The sequence below is a fragment of the Arachis ipaensis genome, chromosome B3 (genome assembly GCF_059453495.1).
Source record: "Arachis ipaensis isolate K30076 ecotype BB chromosome B3, ASM5945349v1, whole genome shotgun sequence".
NCBI classification, from domain to species: Eukaryota; Viridiplantae; Streptophyta; class Magnoliopsida; order Fabales; family Fabaceae; genus Arachis; species Arachis ipaensis.
In genome coordinates this window covers 81,630,885-81,653,318 of record NC_142438.1, presented here as the reverse complement: position 1 = coordinate 81,653,318, position 22,434 = coordinate 81,630,885, and the positions used below count along the sequence as shown (strand labels likewise).

The 22,434-nt window shown below is 36.3% G+C and overlaps 1 protein-coding gene and 1 non-coding gene across 2 annotated transcripts in view; one reads left to right on the top strand and one right to left on the bottom strand.

The window, feature by feature from the left end:
• Positions 1–15,379, top strand: part of LOC107634455 (transcription factor bHLH77-like) — a 44,217-nt gene extending 28,838 nt beyond the window's left edge. The window contains exons 2-7 of the mRNA XM_088507250.1: positions 12,358–12,502; positions 12,938–12,996; positions 13,147–13,284; positions 13,919–14,038; positions 14,153–14,218; positions 15,308–15,379. Coding sequence (XP_088363376.1) covers positions 12,358–12,502; positions 12,938–12,996; positions 13,147–13,284; positions 13,919–14,038; positions 14,153–14,218; positions 15,308–15,379 — 600 coding nt within the window. The remainder of the gene's footprint in view (positions 1–12,357; positions 12,503–12,937; positions 12,997–13,146; positions 13,285–13,918; positions 14,039–14,152; positions 14,219–15,307) is intronic.
• Positions 8,618–8,721, bottom strand: LOC148571327 (small nucleolar RNA R71). Its single transcript, XR_015908943.1, has one exon. It is a non-coding gene; the product is annotated as a small nucleolar RNA R71 (small nucleolar RNA).
• Positions 15,380–22,434: the final 7,055 nt, after the last annotated feature.

Here is a 22,434-nt window from a genome sequence, read left to right as displayed (position 1 = left end):
ATATCTTAAGTTAAACACGAACATTCCCAAAATGAGAACTCAAAGACATTTATGCCAAATGTATCTTAAAGATACCCTAATGGCGTGAGACACACAAGCAGAGTATGCAATGAAGCATAGTCAGTCCACTCCCCAGGCTCTACTGGGAACGAACTGCTCTGATACCAAATTGTAATGACCCAATTGTCAGTATGCCTAGGACATACCAGAAACTGAGTGCTACCAATTTGTCATCCTAATTATTATCTATTATTTATTATATGAGCTTGATTCGTTGTTAGAAGCGTAGTTAGTTAGCGAGGTACTTTTTTTTTTGAAAATATTTGGATTTTTAAACAGAATCATTTATAATCAATTCACAAATAATAACAGATAAAACAGTTATAAACAACCACACATAAATACATCACAAGTAGTTGACAACATTCGGTGATTCAGCCTTTATTAGAATATAGACTATTAGTTAGAACACCCATAGATATAGCTAAATAATATCTATATACATATATATACATACAACATCCAGGTCCTGACCTGTTCAAGAGGTCCCTAAGCTGGCACCTAGGCTAGCCTAGACTCTATACTCATCTAGTCCCTCTAAACTACAAAAGCGAGGGAAAGTACGTTCTAAATCTTCAAAAATCAAGTCAGGTCGAATGTCATCAAAAGGTGGAAGGGCGTCTACTACTCTTCCGCATGATCATACATTGCCATATGATGTCCCACTGGTACGCCATCAAGTAGCCACACAACAGGAGTCTCGTACACAGGATTTAGGCTAAAGTGCACATACGAATGGGCTGCAGACGTTGGCTGGTCTCTCAGTATATACATATAAACAGAAAACGAGATTCACCCTAGACTCAGAAGACTACCTAGAGTGGAATCCTTTTTGTGAACGGTCGTCAGTGAACTACGGAAGGGTACTCATGCTTCCATCTGAAGGGGGAAGGGAGAGAGAAGGGGTAAGAACTGGGAAGTTCTTAGTAGGGCCAGGGTTATTAGTTATGTTCGTTTATTTGGGGTCGATTAGCAGACAAATAACATAATATAGCAAAGCAGTAAACATGAGATAAAGATAGAAAGAGAAAGTAGAGACAACAGAAAGCATAACACAAACAAAAGAATACAAGAAAATAAAACACAGAAATAGCATGCAAGCAGACAAACATAAAAAAATGGACCACACACAGAAAGGAATGCAGCAGAGAATGATGCGCAAACAAGAATGATGCATGTCTAGCCCTAGTGCAGGTAATGAGCTCATTTGTTGGTTACATACCCGCTCCCGACATTACCCGGAGTCCTTTGACCAGGTAAGGCTTCCCTGTAGGCAATGTTCCTTGCAAGAGTCCGTTGACTTTCGAGGCAAACCACTGCAATAGTCCTTTGACTTGCAAGGCGGCACTAGCAACCCACTGCAAGAGTCCTTTGACTTGCATGACGGAGCTAGTTAACATATATTTGCCCACCACACTCACTGTAAGAGTCCTTTGACTTACAGGAGCACACACACACACTCTCACTGTAAGAGTCCTTTGACTTACAGGAGTATATTGTAGTTGTGTTTTCTCGATACCTCTGTAAGAGTCCTCTGACTTACAGAATAGCATTATAGCTAAGTATCCCAGGGAAGCACTCTTAGTGGTCGTACCACCATCTATCTGACTGCTTTCACGCAGCAGATCATCACATAATCATTCTCATTATTATCATTCATTATCACTTTCACATTCTTATGCAGTACCTCTTTCTTTCTCTGTTCAATTATACTATACAAACTTTACATCTTTCACTTTTACGAAATCTTGGCTCAAACCATTTATCTTTATCATATTACTCCTTTCTCTTTATATCTCTTTACATTTCTCTGATTACTCTTTCTTCTGTATCTGTATCACTCTTTTTCTCTTTATCTCTTTACTTTACTCTGGTTACTCTGTGCTTTGTGTTTCTTTACTCTACTCTGATTACTCTGTTCTCTGTCTCTCTCTACTCTGCTCTGATTTCTCTATTTAACGTATGTATTTAAAGCTTATGTAAATTTCGGTATGAATAGTTAGTCTGTCCAAAGTATAGGTTTATTAAGTCTATAATGAAACAGTTTAACTTTTCATATAATACCTAACTCTGGTCGTATCATAAGGACTAACTATGTTGCCCTAGTTCGTTCACTAATCTCTGTCTGTTTTTCTGTCATTAAAATTTTACAGACTTTTTCTTTGATTCTTATCTTTTCTTCAACTTTTTATCTTTCATTTATCTTTGCCTCACTAATATGTTCTTACCACTCCCTAAGTGTTTTATGAAGGTAATTATGAGACTCTGCACTTAAAGTTGTCTTTCTAAAGCTTTTACGAAAAATATTATTTTTAATTATTTTTATTAAAATATTATTTTTAATTAAATATTATTATTTAATATTTTATTATTATTTATTATTTTATCATTAAATTTTCGGAAATTACCCCACTTTAACTTTGAACCTTTTAAATTCACTTTTTACCACCCGTAACTTTTAATATTTCTACTTTAACCACCATTACTTTCAGAAATTACAAAATAACCCCTCAAACACCAAAATATTTACTTCCTTGCCCTTTCTAAGATCTAAAAGCTGTTCTTCAATGTTCTTCATCACACTCAAAGTGTTCTTCGTGTTCTTCGTAAATTCTTCAGATTCTTTCTCTGTTTTTACCCGTTTTTCAGTCTTTTGAGCAACCGTTTTTTACCAAAATTCAAAATAAATTTCCAGCCACTAAAACCCCATATTTTTCACATGATTTCAACACAAATTGAAGCCCAATTTAAGGATTAGGGTTCGTTTTTCCAGCTGCGCTCAAGAACATGTTTCATAGCTTGAATATCATCAAATTTTATCAAATTTTCACCAAAATTTCAACAAGAATCACTCATATAAATCATCAATTTCAAGCACAGCCAAACCATATCATAATCACACAGCTCAAACACAATGAATCAAGATTAAATTCGTCAAACCCTACCTGGTTTTGCTGCTCCTAATTCGGTTATACTTTTAGGTGGTCCTTAAGCACTTTTTCCTCCTAAATCACATCAAGAACAAGTTTAAATCCAAAAACCCTCAATGGACCAAATCTTTCTCAGCACGTTAGGAAGGGATATCTCACCTTAGACTTGCTGGAAATTAACGTTTCTTGGCCCTCAAGTCAAGTTAAGCATGATTCCTAAGGAATAACATCAAGAAAACACATGTTTAAGCATGTTTCCTTGAAAACCGAATTGAAGAGGGAGGGAGACAGCCATCTCACCTTATTTCCAGCCTTGATAAGTTACATGGTTATGTAGAGCAAGATGAGAGGATCATTTTGGTGAAATTGGAGTTTTGATTTGAGTTTTGGTTCAGAAGAAATCAAGCTTTGAAGATTCAGTGTTCATGAAGTTTTCTCTCTTTTCTCTCCTTTAAATTTCGGCCAAAGGGAGTAAATGACCAGCCTTGGAGTGTCTTGGGGGTGTAAGGTGAGTTGTGATTGGTTGGCTTGGAGGTGGGTTAAAATAATATTAAAATATCTCTGGTGTATAACTACTAATACTAGGTGTATCGGAACACTTGTAAAAACATCTCTAAAAATTATTTTCTGAGCTACTAGCATAAATGACACTAATAACATATTTATTATGAGAATAAAATATGTAAAATGAGGCCTTAGCATTGCTAAAGTCATCAGAGAGTGCTGGTGCTAAGCTGGGCCAATAAATTGTGAACCCGGTGTATCAAAACATAGTCATTGCCATGTATATCATAACAACTATTAGGATAGCTGGTCTCACATCGATTTGTCATTTGGATCTCGATTAAACCATGCCTATCCACAGTCATTGAGGTCTTATCCGCACCAAATAATCACTATTAAGGTGATCAGTCTTAATATCTCAAGTTAAGCACGAACATTCCCAAAATGAGAACTCAAAGACATTCATGCCAAATGTATCTTAAAGATACCCTAATGGCGTGAGACACACAAGCAGAGTATGTAATGAAGCATAGTCAGTCCACTCCCCAGGCTCTACTGGGAACGAACTGCTCTGATACCAAATTGTAACGACCCAATTGTCAGTATGCCTAGGACATACCAGAAACTGAGTGCTACCAATTTGTCATCCTAATTATTATCTATTATTTATTATATGAGCCTGATTCGTTATTAGAAGCGTAGTTAGTTAGCGAGGTACTTTTTTTTTGAAAATATTTGGATTAATAAACAGAATCATTTATAATCAATTCACAAATAATAACAGATAAAACAGTTATAAACAACCACACATAAATACATCACAAGTAGTTGACAACATTCGGTGATTCAGCCTTTATTAGAATATAGACTGTTAGTTAGAACAATGATGAGCGGATAATTTATACGCTTTTTGGCATTGTTTTTAGTATGTTTTTAGTAGGATCTAGTTACTTTTAGGGATGTTTTTATTAGTTTTTATGTTAAATTCACATTTCTGGACTTTACTATGAGTTTGTGTGTTTTTCTATGATTTCAGGCATTTTCTGGCTGAAATTGAGGGACTTGAGCAAAAATCAGATTCAGAGGTTGAAGAAGGACTGCTGATGCTGTTGGATTCTGACCTCCCTGCACTGAAAGTGAATTTTCTGGAGCTACAAAACGCAACATGGCGCACTTCCAATGGCGTTTGAAAGTAGACATCCAGGGCTTTCCAGCAATATATAATTGTCCATACTTTGGCTGAGTTTAGACGATGCAAAAGGGCGTTGAATGCCAGTTCTACGCTGCAGTCTGGAGTTAAACGCCAGAAACACGTCACGAACCAGAGTTGAACGCCAGAAACACGTTACAAACTGGCGTTCAACTCCAAGAATGACCTCTGCACGTGTAAACTTCAAGCTCAGCCCAAGCACACACCAAGTGGGCCTCGGAAGTGGATTTATGCATCAATTACTAACTTCTGTAAACCTTAGTAACTAGTTTAGTATAAATAGGACTTTTTACTATTGTATTAGAGATCTTTGGAAGATCTTCAGATCATCTTATGATTTTTAGTTCATCTTTAAATCATATTGATCACGTTTGGGGGCTGGCCATTCGGCCAAGCCTGAACCTTTCACTTATGTATTTTCAACGGTATAGTTTCTACACTCCATAGATTAAGGTGTGGAGCTCTGCTGTTCCTCACGAATTAATGCAAAGTATTACTGTTTCTCTATTCAACTCAACTTATTCCGCTTCTAAGATATTCATTCGCAATTCAATATGAATGTGATGAACGTGACAATCATCATCATTCCCATACGAACGCTTGCCTGACAACCACTTCCGTTCCACCTTAGATTGGATGATTATCTCTTGGATCTCTTAATCAGAATCTTCGTGGTATAAGCTAGATTGATGGCGGCATTCATGAGAATCCGGAAAGTCTAAACCTTGTCTGTGGTATTCCGAGTAGGATTCAGGGATTGAATGACTGTGACGAACTTCAAACTCGCGAGTGCTGGGCATAGTGACAGACACAAAAGGAGGGTGAATCCTATTCTAGTATGATCGAGAACCTCAGATGATTAGCCGTGCTGTGTTAGAGCATTTGGACCTTTTTCACAAGAGGATGGGATGTAGCCATTGACAACGGTGATGCCTCCAGATGATTAGCCATGCAGTGACAGCGCATCGGACCATTTTCACAGAGAGGATGAAAAGTAGCCACTGACAATGGTGATGCCCTTACATAAAGCCAGCCATGGAAAGGAGTAAGACTGATTGGATGAAGATAGCAGGAAAGCAGAGGTTCAGAGGAACGAAAGCATCTCTATACGCTTATCTGAAATTCCCACCAATGAATTACATAAGTGTTTCTATCTTTATTTTCTGTTTATTTATTATTTATTTTCGAAAACTCCATAACCATTTGATATCTGCCTGACTGAGATTTACAAGGTGACCATAGCTTGCTTTATACCGACAATCTCTGTGGGATCGACCCTTACTCACGTAAGGTTTTATTACTTGGACGACCCAGTGCACTTGCTGGTTAGTTGTGCGAAGTTGTGAAGTTATGTTTGGACCATGGTATTGTGCACCAGTTATTGGCACCATTGCCAGGGAGAGAATGAACAACAAATTTTACAACCTCAGGGATCACAATTTCGCATACCAAGTTTTTGGCGCCGTTGCCGGGGATTGTTCGAGTTTGGACAACTAACGGTTCATCTTGTTGCTCAGATTAGGTAATTTTCTTTTTGTTTTATTTTCAAAAAATTTTCAAAAATATTTCAAAAAAAAAAATTTCTCATCTGTTTTCGAAAACTATTCTAAATCTTTAAGAATGAATTCTAGTGTTTCATGAAGCATGTTGAAGCCTGGCTGGCTATAAAGCCATGTCTAAATTTATTTGGATTGGGGCTTCCAACCCAACATTATCAAGAGCAAGCTAGTTATTGCTAATCCACCTGCTGCTGTTCCTGATCCACCTGATCTACATGTTGAAGCTTGGCTGGCCATTGGCCATGTCTAGTGTTTTGGACCGGAGCTTTCACAAAAGCATGGCTGGCTAGTGAGCCATGTCTAATTCCTGGACTGAAGCTTTAGACTAACAATGCAAGATTCATGGAATTCATATTAAAAATTTTGGAATCCTTATTTTCCTTTTTCAAAATAATTTTCGAAAAAATCCAAAAAAATTAGAAAATCATAAAAATAAAAAATATTTCATGTTTCTTGTTTGAGTCTTGAGTTAATATTAAGTTTGGTGTAAATTGCATGTTTTAAAGTTTGCATAAAATTTTCGAAAAATTCATGCATTCATAGTGTTCTTCATGATCTTCAAGTTGTTCTGGTAAATCTTCTTGTTTGATCTTGATGTTTTCTTGTTTTGTGCCTTTTCTTGTTTTTCATGTGCATTTTTGCATTCATAGTGTCTGAACATGAAAGATTTCTAAGTTTGGTGTCTTGCATGTTTTCTTTGCATTGAAAATTTTTCAAAAACATGTTCTTGATGTTCATCATGATCTTCAAAGTGTTCTTAGTGTTCATCTTGACATTCATAGCATTCTTGCATGCATTCATTGTTTTGATCCATAATTTCCATGCATTAAGCATTTTTAGTGTTTTTCTCTCTCATCATAAAAATTCAAAAAATAAAAAAAAATATCTTTCCTTTTTTTTCTCATAAATTTCGAAAATTTGAATTGACTTTTTCAAAACTTTTTAAAACTTAGTTGTTTCTTATGAGTCAAATCAAATTTTCAATTTAAAAATCTTATCTTTTTCAAATCTTTTTCAAAAAATCAAATCTTTTTCCTTTTTCTTATTTATTTTTGAAAATTTTAAAAATATTTTTCAAAAATCTTTTTCTTAATTTTATATCAAATTTTCGAAAATATTATCAACAATTAATGTTTTGATTCAAAAATTTCAAGTTTGTTACTTGCTTGTTAAGAACGATTCAAACTTTAAGTTCTAGAATCATATCTTGTGATTTCTTGTGAATCAAGTCATTAATTATGATTTTAAAAAAAATCAAATCTTTTTCAAAACTAATTCTAATCATATCTTCCTATCATATATTTTTTTTTAAATCTTATCTTTTTCAAAAATTTGATTTTCAAATATCTTTTCTAACTTCTTATCTTCTTATCTTTTCAAAATTGATTTTCAAATCTTTTTCAACTAACTAATTGACTTTTTGTTTGTTTCTTATCTTTTTCAAAACTACCTAACTAACTCTCTCTCTCTAATTTTCGAAAATCTCTTCCCTCTTTTTCAAAAATTCTTTTTAATTAAATAGTTATTTCAATTTTCAATTTTAATTTGATTTCATTCCTAATTTTCGAAAATCACTAACCCCTTTTCAAAATTTTATTTTCGAAATTCCTCTCTCTCTCTCTCATCTCCTTCTATCTATTTATTCATCTACTAACACTTCATCTCACCCAAATTCGAACCCCCTCTTCTATCTGTGTTCAAATTTTCTCTTCTTCCCTTCTTTACATTACATTCTTTTTTTCTTTTACTCACACAGGGGAACCTCTATACCCGGGTAAAAAGGATCCCTATTATTATTTTTTTGTTCCCTTCTTTTTCATATATGCAGGAGCAAGGACAAGAACATTCTTGTTGAAGCAGACCCTGAACCTGAAAGGACTCTGAAGAGGAAACTAAGAGAAGCTAAAATACAACAATCCAGAGATAACCTTACAGAAATTTTCGAACAAGAAGAGGATATGGCAGCCGAAAATAATAATAATGCAAGGAGGATGCTTGGTGACTTTACTGCACCTAATTCCAATTTACATGGAAGAAGCATCTCCATCCCTACCATTGGAGCAAACAATTTTGAGCTTAAACCTCAATTAGTTTCTCTGATGCAACAAAACTGCAAGTTTCATGGACTTCCATCTGAAGATCCTTTTCAGTTCTTAACTGAATTCTTGCAGATCTGTGATACTGTTAAGACTAATGGAGTAGATCCTGAAGTCTACAGGCTCATGCTTTTCCCGTTTGCTGTAAGAGACAGAGCTAGAGTGCGGTTGGACTCTCAACCCAAGGATAGCCTGAACTCTTGGGATAAGCTGGTCACGACTTTCTTAGCCAAGTTCTTTCCTCCTCAAAAGCTGAGTAAGCTTAGAGTGGATGTTCAAACCTTCAGACAGAAGGAAGGTGAATCCCTCTATGAAGCTTGGAAGAGATACAAGCAACTAACCAAAAAGTGTCCTTCTGACATACTTTCAGAATGGACCATCCTGGATATATTCTATGATGGTCTGTCTGAATTAGCTAAGATGTCATTGGATACTTCTACAGGTGGATCCATTCACCTAAAGAAAATGCCTACAGAAGATCAAGAACTCATTGACATGGTTGCTAATAACCAGTTCATGTACACTTCTGAGAGGAATCCTGTGAGTAATGGGACGCCTCAGAAGAAGGGAGTTCTTGAAATTGATACTCTGAATGCCATATTGGCCCAGAATAAAATATTGACTCAGCAAGTCAATATGATTTCTCAGAGTTTGAATGGAATGCAAGCTGTATCCAACAGTACTCAAGAGGCATCTTCTGAAGAAGAAGCTTATGATCCTGAAAACCCTGCAATAGCAGAGGTGAATTACATGGGTGAACCATATGGAAACACCTATAATCCCTCATGGAGAAATCACCCAAATCTCTCATGGAAGGATCAACAAAAGCCTCAACAAGGCTTTAATAATGGTGGAAAAAACAGGTTTAGCAATAGCAAGCTTTTTCCATCATCCATTCAGCAACAGACAGAGAACTCTGAACAAAATACCTCTAATTTAGCAAACTTAGTCTCTGATCTATCTAAGGCCACTATGAGTTTCATGAATGAAACAAGGTCCTCCATTAGAAATTTGGAAGCACAAGTGGGCCAGCTGAGTAATAGAATCACTGAAACCCCTCCTAGTACTCTCCCAAGCAATACAGAAGAGAATCCAAAAGGAGAGTGTAAGGCCATTGAATTAATTACCATGGCTGAACCTGTAAGGGAGGTTGAGGATGTGAATCCCAGTGAGGAAGACCTCCTGGGACGTCCAGTGATCAATAAGGAGTTTCCCTCTAAGGAACCAAAGGAATCTGAGACTCATCTAGAGACCATAGAGATTCCATTGAACCTCCTTATGCCATTCATGAGCTCTGATGAGTATTCCTCTTCTGAAGAGAATGAAGATGTTACTGAAGAGCAAGTTGCCAAGTTCATTGGTGCAATCAGGAAGCTGAATGCCAATTTATTTGATAATGAGACTTGGGGAGATGAACCTCCCCTGTTCACCAATGAACAAAATGCATTGGATCAACTGAGATTGCCTCAGAAGAAACAGGATCCTGGGAAGTTCTTAATACCTTGTACCATAGGCACCATGACCTTTGAGAAGGCTCTATGTGACCTTGGGTCAGGAATAAGCCTCGTGCCACTCTCTGTAATGGAGAAACTGGGAATCTTTGAGGTACAAGCTGCTAAAAGCTCATTAGAGATGGCAGACAATTCCAGAAAACAGGCTTATGGACAAGTAGAGGACATATTAGTAAAGGTTGAAGGCCTTTACATCCCTGCTGATTTCATAATCCTAGATACTGGGAAGGATGAGGGTGAATCCATCATCCTTGGAAGACCCTTCCTAGCCACAGCAAGAGCTGTGATTGATGTTAACAGAGGTGAACTAGTCCTTTAATTGAATGAGGACTCCCTTGAGTTTAAAATTCAAGGACATCCTTCTGCAAACATGGAAAAGAGGCACAGTAAGCTTCTCTCAAAACAGAGTCAACCAGAGCCCCCACAATCAAACTCTAAGTTTGGTGTTGAGAGGCCACATCCAAACTCTAAGTTTGGTGTTGAACTCCAATATCCAAACTCTAAGTTTGGTATTGGGAAGTCTCAACAATGCTCTGAACATCTGTGAGGCTCCATGAGAGCCCACTGTCAAGCTATTGACATTAAAGAAGCGCTTGTTGAGAGGCAACCCAATTTTTATTTATCTAATTTTATTTTTATTTTTATTGTTCTTTCATGTTTTATTAGGTTCATGATCATGTGGAGTCACAAAATAAATCAAAAAAATTAAAAACAGAATCAAAAAGAGCAGAAGAAAAATCACACCCTGGAGGACGGACTTACTGGCGTTTAAACGCCAGTAAGGAGCATTTGGCTGGCGTTCAACGCCAGAACAGAGCATGGATCTGGCGCTGAACGCCAGAAACAAGCATAGAACTGGCGTTCAACGCCAGAAACATGCTGCATCTGGGCGTTGAACGCCCAGAACAAGCATCAGTTCGGCGTTTAAACGCCAGAATTTCATGCAAAGGCATTTTACATGCCTAATTGGTGCAGGGATGTAAATCCTTGACACCTCAAGATCTGTGGACCTCACAGGATCATCTCAGGATCTGTGGACCCCACAGGATCCCCACTTTCCCTCCTCATAATCCAAGATTCTTCCACATCTTCTTCTTCTTCTATTCTTTCTTCTTTTGCTCGAGGGCGAGCAACATTCTAAGTTTGGTGTGGTTTTCCATAACCATTGATGGCATCTAAGGCCAGAAAAACCTCTAGAAAGAGGAAAGGGAAGACAAAAGCTTCAATCAAGGGTCTATAACTCAGTGGTAGAACATTTGACTGCAAATCAAGAGATCCCTGAGATACCTCAGGGGATACATTTTTCCCCACACAATGAGGAAGGGACATTTGACTGCAAATCAAGGGTCTATAGCTCAGTGGTAGAACATTTGACTGCAACTAAGGGTGGAACATCAAGAGCACTCCATCATCCTTCATGAAATTAGAGAAAATCAAAGAGCAATGAGGGAGGAGCAACAAAGACAAGGAAGAGACATAGAAGAGCTCAAGGACATCATTGGTTCCTCAAGAAGGAAACGCCACCATCACTAAGGTGGACTCATTCCTTGTTCTTAAATTTTCTCTTTTTCATTTTCTTTATGTTAAATGCGTATCTATGTTTGTGTCTTATTACATGATCAGTAGTATTTAGTAACTATGTCTTAAAGTCATGAATGTCCTATGAATCCATCACCTCTCATAAATAAAAAATGTTTTAATTTAAAAGAACAAGAAGTACATGAGTTTCGAATTTATCCTTGAACTTGGTTTAATTATATTGATGTGGTGACAATACTTTTTGTTTTCTGAATGAATGCTTGAACAGTGCATACACTACAAGAAAAATACCCATTCAGCCACACTTTTTTTAAGTTACATTTGAAAAGGGTAGCCTATTCATAGAATAGGCTACGCTTTTCTCAGTGTTGCCTTTTTTTTAGAGAAAAGGAAACACAATTCTGGCATCATTTGAAAAGTGTAGCCTTATATATTATAGAAATCACTTATAAAGCATAGCCGTATGTTAATATCTATGGGTCCACTTTTTGTATCAAAGAGAATGCTTTTTGACGGTAGCCTATTAGTTAAGTTTTGGGTGCGTTTCAAAAGTGATGCCTTCCCTCTTTTTCCCAATTGAAAACAAACTCACAACACTTAGTGAAATTTTTGTTCCCACCAAAGCTCATTATTCCCTTACTAAAACTCACAACACTTAGTGAATCACAGCGCCTTTATCCCCTATCTGGAACCACACGAACCACAGTGCCTTTGTTCCTTCCAAAGCTCATCACTCATCATCGCGAAGAACCCTCTCTGAAACCCTCTCTGAAATTTTTGTTATCACAGCGCCATTATCCCCTTTCTGAAACCCTCTCACCATCGCGAAGAACCACACACAACACTCACTTTCGCCACTAACCGTCGTTCCGCTTCGCCCTCCTGCACTGAGCTGCACCGCTCTCAGCATCATCATCTCTGCGCTTCTCATTGTCCTTCCCCTTTCAGTTTCTCCATTCTCGGTTTCTCACCGTCGCTGGTGATTGTCGCCACCCAGTAACCAGTCACCGCCAGTCACCGTCGATGTTGATCGTCGCTGTTGCTGCACTGACCATCGCTCTTCTTCGCCGTTCTTCTCATCATCGTCTTCTCTGTGCTCACATCGTTGAGTATGTATTTATTGATTTCTATTTGGTTCTGCAATTTCAGAGGTTTAGGGTTCTGATTTTAGGGGTTTTAATTTGGGGGTTTTAATCTGTGAAATATGGGTTTATGAATTGTGATTTGATAACATGCATGCTGTTGTTGATGAAGATGCGTGGTTTAACAGATTATTTTTTTGCCTGTTTTGTACTTATAAATAACTAACTCATTTAGGGGAAATTGTTTCTAATAACCTGTTATTTATTAAGAATTAGAATGCTCATGATAAGACACAAGTAAAAACTGGAAGAAGTTAGGGAAAAGAGTATTGGCTTTGACAACAACGATAAAAATTTTTGTTCATTGAAATATTAATTCAATTGGACACAAGGGAAAACTTAAGAAAAAATATTAATTCCCTTATGCTCATGATTACTGATTGTAGATCCTTCTTCACGGGGCATCTACCTGAGGGAGGCTACTGCTTTCCAACAATCTACTGAGGTGAGAGCATAATCAGCTTGTGCACCATTGATGATCAAAGCATATCTTTAGGTCAGATATTTGAAAAAACTATGATTTGAAAATGGATTAAAGATTGGAATGTGGGAAAAATACTACTAGACATGCTACTTTTGCATTTGTCTTTACCAGCTAGGTCTCAACTTGGACCAAGGGAAAGGAGCCGATAGAGTAACAGCACCAGAAGTAGGCTTCTTGAATCCACCGGAAGAGGCCTCCGGTAGCGGCAAGCACTTTCACGACGACGTCCTTGATGCCAGAGCTAAGAATGTAAACACCCTGTCCCTCTCTCTCTCTCTCACACTTTGCGTAACAGAAAATTAGCTCAAATGCATTCAATATTTGTTTTTTTTTTCAAGGCAGGGTTTTGAGTTCTGAACTGGAACTAAAATACAATTGCATGTGGTAGTTTTTTAACTAATTAGAATCACTTTCAAAATTCCTTGAAAATGAAGTTGTGAAAGAAAGCATGTTGTAGTTTTGAAAAAATAAAGAGCAAGGCAGGGTTATTCCATGGCTGTTATGGAAACCAAATTATTGTTTCAGGATGGTCATCTTTGGTTTTTCTTTTCCCCTTTATTCGAGGTCAGACAGCAGGGGGAAAAAACTTGTTGCAGTGTGTGCTTCAATGCTTCTTGATTTGAGCAACTAGCTATTGATAAACTCTGCACTTGTGCTGACTATTATTGTTGAATCATTGATGTAGGTGTTGACTTATAGGTGTAAGTTGGTGTTACAAATTTTGATGGAATGGTTTGAACATTTCAGGATTACGATTTAGTGCAAGTTTATTTACACCTTCTCCATACTGCTGTGATCACTAAGAGGCAGAGGAGGAGTTGCTGTTTTAGTTTCCTCACCCCCCTTATTTTGGCCCCCCTGATCATATGTAATCTTTTAACAGGTTTTTCATGGCCAACCAATGCCTACTACTATTCCGGCAGCTCCACATCCTCCAACAATGCGTCCTAGGGTGCGGGCTAGAAGAGGACAGGCTACAGACCCACACAACATAGCTGAACGGGTGAGCTTTGGGATATTTGCACAAATACATGCTGTCTGCTGGTTATGGTGTTAAAATTTAAAGACGGGGTGTTTATTTTGTAGCTCAGTTCTTCATGTTACATTATGGTTACAGTTGCGCAAAGAAAGAATAGCAGAAAGAATCAGGGCTCTACAAGAACTGGTTCCAAGTGTCAACAAGGTATGTAACTGCTCTAATGCAGTTTGTGATCCTCTTTAATATTAGCAATAGTGAAATAGTACAAAAGGAAAGGAATATTGTCTTGTTTAGCCAAAAAAGTGAGAAAAGATGGTGTATTATGTTGACATTTATAGAGATATATCTATTATCATCCCCCACTTTCCTTTCTGGCTTGAAATTGTAAATGATAATGCCACACTTTAGTTTATTATCAACTTGTGAATAAGTGTATTCATGTCTTTCTCCTAAAACAAAAATGGGTCTTTTCATGGTGTGCATTTTGCCATTTTGTCCGCATTGTAGGTATCGTTCATTCACTACTTCTTTAGCTCATTAGATCTCCACTAACACTATTGCCTATCATAGGTCTTATCTTTCTTTTTACAATATAAATACTAAAATAGATGTTATTACTTATATCAAGGGGTTGGTTTGCTTTTCTATATATGGCCTAAGAAACAATATCTTTTACTTTTCCTCCAATTTTTTGTCTTTCAATAGGAAGATTTGATAGAAAATACAATAGAAGGAAGTAGCCATTTTCATAGAAATATGGAGGATCTGTATTTGTTTTAGTCTTCTGGTCTTTTCCCTGTCAATATATTGTTCCAATAGATATGATATTTGCAGATATATATATAATGTAATTTATGTAGCGAATTGGCACCTTGAAAATTATTTTCATATAAATGAGTAAATGTGTTCTTTGGATTTAGAATATGGCATCTGCCTCTGGACCTATTGAGTTGTCAAATTAAGATTGTGCTTGTCCGCAACTCCACATATAGATTAAATCTCCTGATCCACTTTTCATGCAATTGTTTCATTGAGCATAAATAACAAAAACATGCTTGAAAAGGATAAAAAGAGGGATACCATGCCCACATATTTTGACTTGATGTGTATTAAATTTTTTATACTTCTTGAAGCTTGAAATTAATCTACTGGTTTCAGGGGATATTTCTTTTAATAATTTCTTTGAAGGTAGTTTTGCTCTGTTTGCATGACCGCCCTCTGTTTCATTAAAAAGACAATAACACTGAATTGTTCTAACATTTTTAATATTATTGTGCTTTTTCTCTTGATCAGACGGATAGAACTGTAATGTTAGATGAAATAATTGATCTGTATTTGTTTATTTCAGATACTGCACTTATTTAATTGATCTGTCCTATTTCTATCCAAGGAACAAGCTTTTTCCTTCTTCGATTCCGCCTGCTCTGCTCTTCTGCCCTGTGCTATCCGGTTCTGCCCTAATTTCCACCTTCTTCTAGGTTGTCTTTTTAAGCAATGAAGATTAAGCAATGGAAATTAAGCTGATTATTATTGTGGTTTATTGGCTAAGATAGAGTACTGTTTAAAATATTTACATGTATAGTTGACTAATGACTTTTATTAGAAGATACTTATATATGTAGGATATGTTTTTTTGTAGAGTATTAGTAGTAAATTCTAAGTAATATTATGGTTATTTTGATATGGCTATGCTTACTTTAGTGTGAGATGTATGAATTTTTACAATTAACTTCATTCTAGTACTTTTGGATTATTATTATAAATATATTTTGGTTAGAGATAATTTTTGTTATTTAAAGAAATTATTTAGTATAATTATGTATTTATTTTTATTTTATAATATTCAACTCATTCAAATAAAAATGCAGAATTATTATACATGTAATCATATTAACTATTATGTTGTATTAATATATATATATATATATATATATATATATATATATATATATTATACAGAAAAAAAAGAGACCTAAGGCTACACTTATATACAGTAGCTATAGTATACAAAAAAAAAAAGAGGAACCTAAGGCTACACTTATAAAAAGTAGCCATGGTATACAATGTGGCTACGCTTTACAGGTGATGCAGTAGGTATTGAAAAGCGTAGCCTATACTGGCAAAAATGGAAGCTGAAAAGCGTAGCCTTTGGTCCTGGACAGCATCAATTGAAAAGCGTAGCCTATTCCCAAACGCCAAAAGCGTAGCCCTTGGTGCAGAAAAGCGTAGCCTTTGAGAATAGGCAACGGCCAAATAGGAATCACCCCAAAAAGCGTAGCTGTAGCCTAAAAAGCGTAGCCGTAGCCTAAGACATCATTTTTTTTCACTTTTGGCTACACTTTTCAAGTGTACCTAAATGGGTGTTTTTCTTGTAGTGATATGTCTTTTGAAGTTGTTGTTTAAGAATGTTAAATATGTTGGCTCTTGAAAGAATAATGACAAGGAGACATGTTATTTGATAATCTGAAAAATCATAAAAATGATTCTTGAAGCAAGAAAAAGCAGTGAATACAAAAGCTTGCAGAAAAAAATAGAAAAAAAAATAGCAAAAAAAAAATAGAAAAAGAAAAAGCAAGCAAAAAAAGCCAAAAGCTCTTAAAACCAAAAGGCAAGAGCAAAAAGCCAATAACCCTTAAAACCAAAAGGCAAGGGTAAATAAAAAGGATCCCAAGGCTTTGAGCATCAGTGGATAGGAGGGCCTAAAGGAATAAAATCCTGGCCTAAGCGGCTAAACCAAGCTGTCCCTAACCATGTGCTTGTGGCGTGAAGGTGTCAAGTGAAAACTTTAGACTGAGCGGTTAAAGTCAAGGTCCAAAGCAAAAGAAGAGTGTGCTTAAGAACCCTGGACACCTCTAATTGGGGACTTTAGCAAAGCTGAGTCACAATCTGAAAGGGTTCACCCAATTATGTGTCTGTGGCATTTATGTATCCGGTGGTAATACTGGAAAACAAAGTGCTTAGGGCCACGGCCAAGACTTATAAAGTAGCTGTGTTCAAGAATCAACATACTGAACTAGGAGAATCAATAACACTATCTGAACTCTAAGTTCCTATAGATGCCAATCATTCTGAACCTCAATGGATAAAGTGAGATGCCAAAACTATTCAAGAGGCAAAAAGCTACAAGTCCCGCTCATCTGATTGGAGCTATGTTTCATTGATATTTTGCAATTTATAGTATATTCTCTTCTTTTTATCCTATTTGATTTTCAGTTGCTTGGGGACAAGCAACAATTTAAGTTTGGTGTTGTGATGAGCGGATAATTTATATGCTTTTTGGCATTGTTTTTTAGTATGTTTTTAGTAGGGATCTAGTTACTTTACTATGAGTTTGTGTGTTTTTCTGTGATTTCAGGCATTTTCTGGCTGAAATTGAGGGACTTGAGCAAAAATCAGATTCAGAGGTTGAAGAAGGACTGCTGATGCTGTTGGATTCTGACCTCTCTGCACTCAAAGTGGATTTTCTAGAGCTACAGAACTCAAAATGGCGTGCTTTCAATTGCATTGGAAAGTAGACATCTAGGGCTTTCCAGATATATATAATAGTCCATACTTTGGCCGAGTTTAGACGACGCAAAAGGGCATTGAACGCCAGTTCTACGCTGCAGTCTGGAGTTAAACGCCAGAAACACGTCACGAACCAGAGTTGAACGCCAGAAACACGTTACAAACTGGCGTTCAACTCCAAGAATGACCTCTCCACGTGTAAACTTCAAGCTCAGCCCAAGCACAAACCAAGTGGGCCCCGGAAGTGGATTTATGCATCAATTACTTACTTCTGTAAACCCTAGTAACTAGTTTATTATAAATAGGACTTTTTACTATTGTATTAGAGATCTTTGGAAGATCTTCGGATCATCTTATGATTTTTAGTTCATCTTTGAATCATATTGACCACGTTTGGGGGCTGGCCATTCGGCCATGCCTGAACCTTTCACTTATGTATTTTCAACGGTAGAGTTTCTACACCCCATAGATTAAGGTGTGGAGCTCTGCTGTTCCTCACGAATTAATGCAAAGTACTACTGTTTCTCTATTCAACTCAACTTATTCCGCTTCTAAGATATTCATTCGCAATTCAATATGAATGTGATGAACGTGACAATCATCATCATTCCCATACGAATGCGTGCCTGACAACCACTTTCGTTCCACCTTAGATTGGATAATTATCTCTTGGATCTCTTAATTAGAATATTTGTGGTATAAGCTAGATTGATGGCGGCATTCATGAGAATCCAGAAAGTCTAAACCTTGTCTGTTCAATTATCACTTTCACATTCTTATGCAGTACCTCTTTCTTTCTCTATTCAATTATACTATACGAATTCAATCATACTATACAAACTTTACATCTTTCACTTTTATAAAATCTTAGCTCAAACCATTTCTCTTTATCATATTACTCCTTTCTCTTTATATCTCTTTACATTTCTCTGATTACTCTTTCTTCTGTATCTATATCACTCTTTTTCTCTTTATCTCTTTACTTTACTCTGGTTACTCTGTGCTTTATGTTTCTTTACTCTACTCTGATTACTCTGTTCTCTGTCTCTCTCTACTCTGCTCTGATTTTTCTGTTTAACGTATGTATTTAAAGCTTATGTAAATTTCGGTATGAATAGTTAGTCTGTCCCAAGTATAGGTTTATTATGTCTATACTGAAATAGTTTAACTTTTCATATAATACCTAAACCTGGTCATAACTCAAGGACTAACTATGTTGCCCTAGTTCGTTCACTAATCTCTGTCTGTTTTTCTGTCATTAAAACTTTACAGACTTTTTCTTCGATTCTTATCTTTTCTTCAACTTTTTATCTTTCATTTATCTTTGCCTCACTAATATGTTCTTACCACTCCCTAAGTGTTTTATGAAGGTAATTATGAGACTCTGTACTTAAAGTTGTCTTTCTAAAGCTTTTACGGAAAATTACCTTTTCCGCATTATTTTATTATTTTTATTAAAATATTATTTTTAATTAAATATTCTTATTTAATATTTTATTATTATTTATTATTTTATCATTAATTTTTTGGAAATTACCCCACTTTAACTTTGAACCTTTTAAATTCACTTTTTACCACCCGTAACTTTTAATATTTCTACTTTAACCACCCTAACTTTCAAAAATTACAAAATAACCCCTCAAACACCAAAATATTTACTTCCTTGCCCTTTCTAAGATCTAAAAGCTGTTCTTCAATGTTCTTCATCACACTCAAAGTTTTCTTCATGTTCTTCGTAAATTCTTCAGATTCTTTCTCTGTTTTTACCCGTTTTTCAGTCTTTTCAGCAATCGATTTTTACCAAAATTCAAAATAAATTTCCAGCCACTAAAACCCCATATTTTCCACATGATTTCAACACAAATTAAAGCACAATTTAAGGATTAGGGTTTGTTTTTCCAGCTACACTCAAGAACATGTTTCATAGCTTGAATATCATCAAATTTTATCAAATTTTCACCAAAATTTCAACAAGAATCACTCATATAAATCATCAATTTCAAGCATAGCCAAACCATATCGTAATCACACAACTCAAACACAATCAATCAAGATTAAATTCGTCAAACCCTACCTAGTTTTGCTGCTCCTAATTCGGTTATACTTTCAGGTGGTCCTTAAGCACTTTTTCCTCCTAAATCACATCAAGAACAACTTTAAATCCAAAAACCCTCAACTGACCAAATCTTGCTCAGCACGTTAGGAAGGGATATCTCACCTTAGACTTGCTGGAAATTAACGTTTCTTGGCCCTCAAGTCAAGTTAAGCATGATTCCTAAGGAATAACATCAAGAAAACACATGTTTAAGCATGTTTCCTTGAAAACCGAATTGAAGAGGGAGGGAGACAGCCATCTCACCTTATTTCCAGCCTTGATAAGTTACATGGTTATGTAGAGGAAGATGAGATGATCATTTTGGTGAAATCGGAGTTTTGATTTGAGTTTTGGTTCAGAAGAAATCAAGCTTTGAAGATTAAGTGTTCATGAAGTTTTGGGGGTGTCTTGGGGGTGTAAGGTGATTTGTGATTGGTTGGCTTGGAGGTGGGTTAAAATAATATTAAAATATCTCTGGTGTATAACTACTAAAACTAGGTGTATCGGAACACTTGTAAAAACATCTCTAAAAATTATTTTCTGAGCTACTAGCATAAATGACACTAATAACATATTTATTATGAGAATAAAATATGTATAATGAGACCTTAGCATTGCTAAAGTCATCAGAGAGTGCTGGTGCTAAGCTGGGCCAGTAAATTTTGAACCCGATTAAACCGATTTCCTGTTTTTAACTAAAACAGACCATGTAACCTTATAATATCATTCAAGCATCTTCTAATACTAATATAATGATAATATTATACTATTATCTCTCTTCTCTCATGAGTCGAGTCCGGTTCGTCAAACTAAGACTATTTACGAAAACTACAATTAGAACTCTTAACCGATACGGTTCAAAAACTAGGTTCTTCGCGATTGTGTTGTCGGGCTTGTCTCAACTAAGGTCCTAAGTTAAAGATAATATAATGACAATGAGGATTGAGATGCTTGATGATACATCAGAGGTGTTCCCTTTACTGATCTTCCGGAGAAATCCGTACTTTCAGAAAAGATCTCATGTACTCGAAAATCAGGGTTGTTACAAAAATCAACAAAACCACAACCAGGGTTGTTACAACAAGCCTTATTCATCAAATCAGCATTTCAACCACAACCCCAACAATCAAACAGGGAACCATAGACCCTACCACAACTCACAAAACACATCATACCATAGTAACCAACCCACACACAACAACCTCAATCATGATACACCATCCTCAACTATGCAACCATGTGAGATCAAGACCAACTTTGAGAGAATGGAAGCTGCAATAGCACAACTGTCCTCACAAATTACAGGAGCAGTCTCCACCCTCATGGAAAGACAAGCACAAACTGACAGAAGGATAGATGCTAATCAAGAGGAATACAGGTCAAATCTGAAAAATCAAGGCGCAGCAATCTCAAAGTTGGAAGCATAAGTGGGGATTTTGTCCAAGAAAATACCACTTCCCACACACACATTTCCTAGTGATACCATGGCTAACCCAAGAGGGGAATGCAAAGCCATTACTCTAAGAAGTGGGAAGGTTGTGATGCATGGAAACTTGTCTTTCAACAATTTCCCTCAGCAAGTATACCGAATTGTCGTCAAGTAAAAACTCACAAGAGAGTGAGGTCGAATCCCATAGGGATTGATTGGTCAATCAACTTTAATTAGAGGAATGTTCTAGTTGAGCTAAGCAGAATTTGATGTGAGAGTTACAGGAAATTAAATGGTGGGAAAGTAAATAGCAGAAAATGTAAATACTGGAAATAAAGAGCTGAATGTAAATGGCGGAAAGTAAATTATAGAATGTTAGATGGGGATTTGGGAAGATGAGCATAAAAGTAAATTGTAGAAATTAAAGAGAATGGGTGAGATCAGAAATGGGGAAGTCGTTGGGTTTAGGAGATGTTGCATTCTCCGGATCAAGTTCATTTTCATCTCTTCCTCAATCAATGCATTTATTGATCTCCTTGGTAATCTTAAGTGATTGAATTCCAATTCCTTGGTAATTCAATCTCTTAAATCTTGATCAATAGCCAATTCCTTGGTCCAATTGCTCATAAGAAGAGATGAAGTATGGTCACTAATTATACCACATGTATTTCCAAATCAAAGTGTTGGTAGGATTATATGTCACTATATCCATCCAAACCCCAATTTGGTCCAACATGAGAAAGTATTTCTAGCATGATCTCTTCATTCCTCTTCCAAGGTTCTGATGAGATCCAAGTATGAATAGCTTCTTTTCCAAGACAACCATCCAATTGGATAAAGATTGAAAGCTTTCTAGTTAAATCAAGAGAAAAGAAAGAAGAAGAATAATAAAAACTATTATTGATCCATCAAATTACAACAGAGCTCCCTAACCCAATGAAAGGGGTTTAGTTGTTCATAGCTCTGGGAATGGAAAACAAAAATAGAGAATGCATTCTGAAAGTAAAACTAGAAGTTGAAGAGAAAGTAAAATTATACAGAGAGTGGTTCTCCCAGTCCAAAAGCTTCCCTCTAGTTCAAAACTACTCCTATATATACTACTCTTCTGCTCTTCTAGTTGGCTCTTCAAGTCTTGGGTATAGGCCTTTGGATTTTAAGTTGAAGCAGTTTGGAGTCTTCAGTGGGCTCAGCTTTACTTGCAGAGAAAGTGTGAAGTAGGCATGGATTTTAGCTAGGACGTTAGTGGTGTTAATGTTTAAGTGAAAATGTGGGTTCGAGAATGTTAGTGACAATCACCTTTTTCACTAACATTTCTAGCCCAAGATGGTTCACGTTAACTTCAACGTTAGTGGCACTTAACGTTATTGGAGTTTACCTTTTTCAATAATG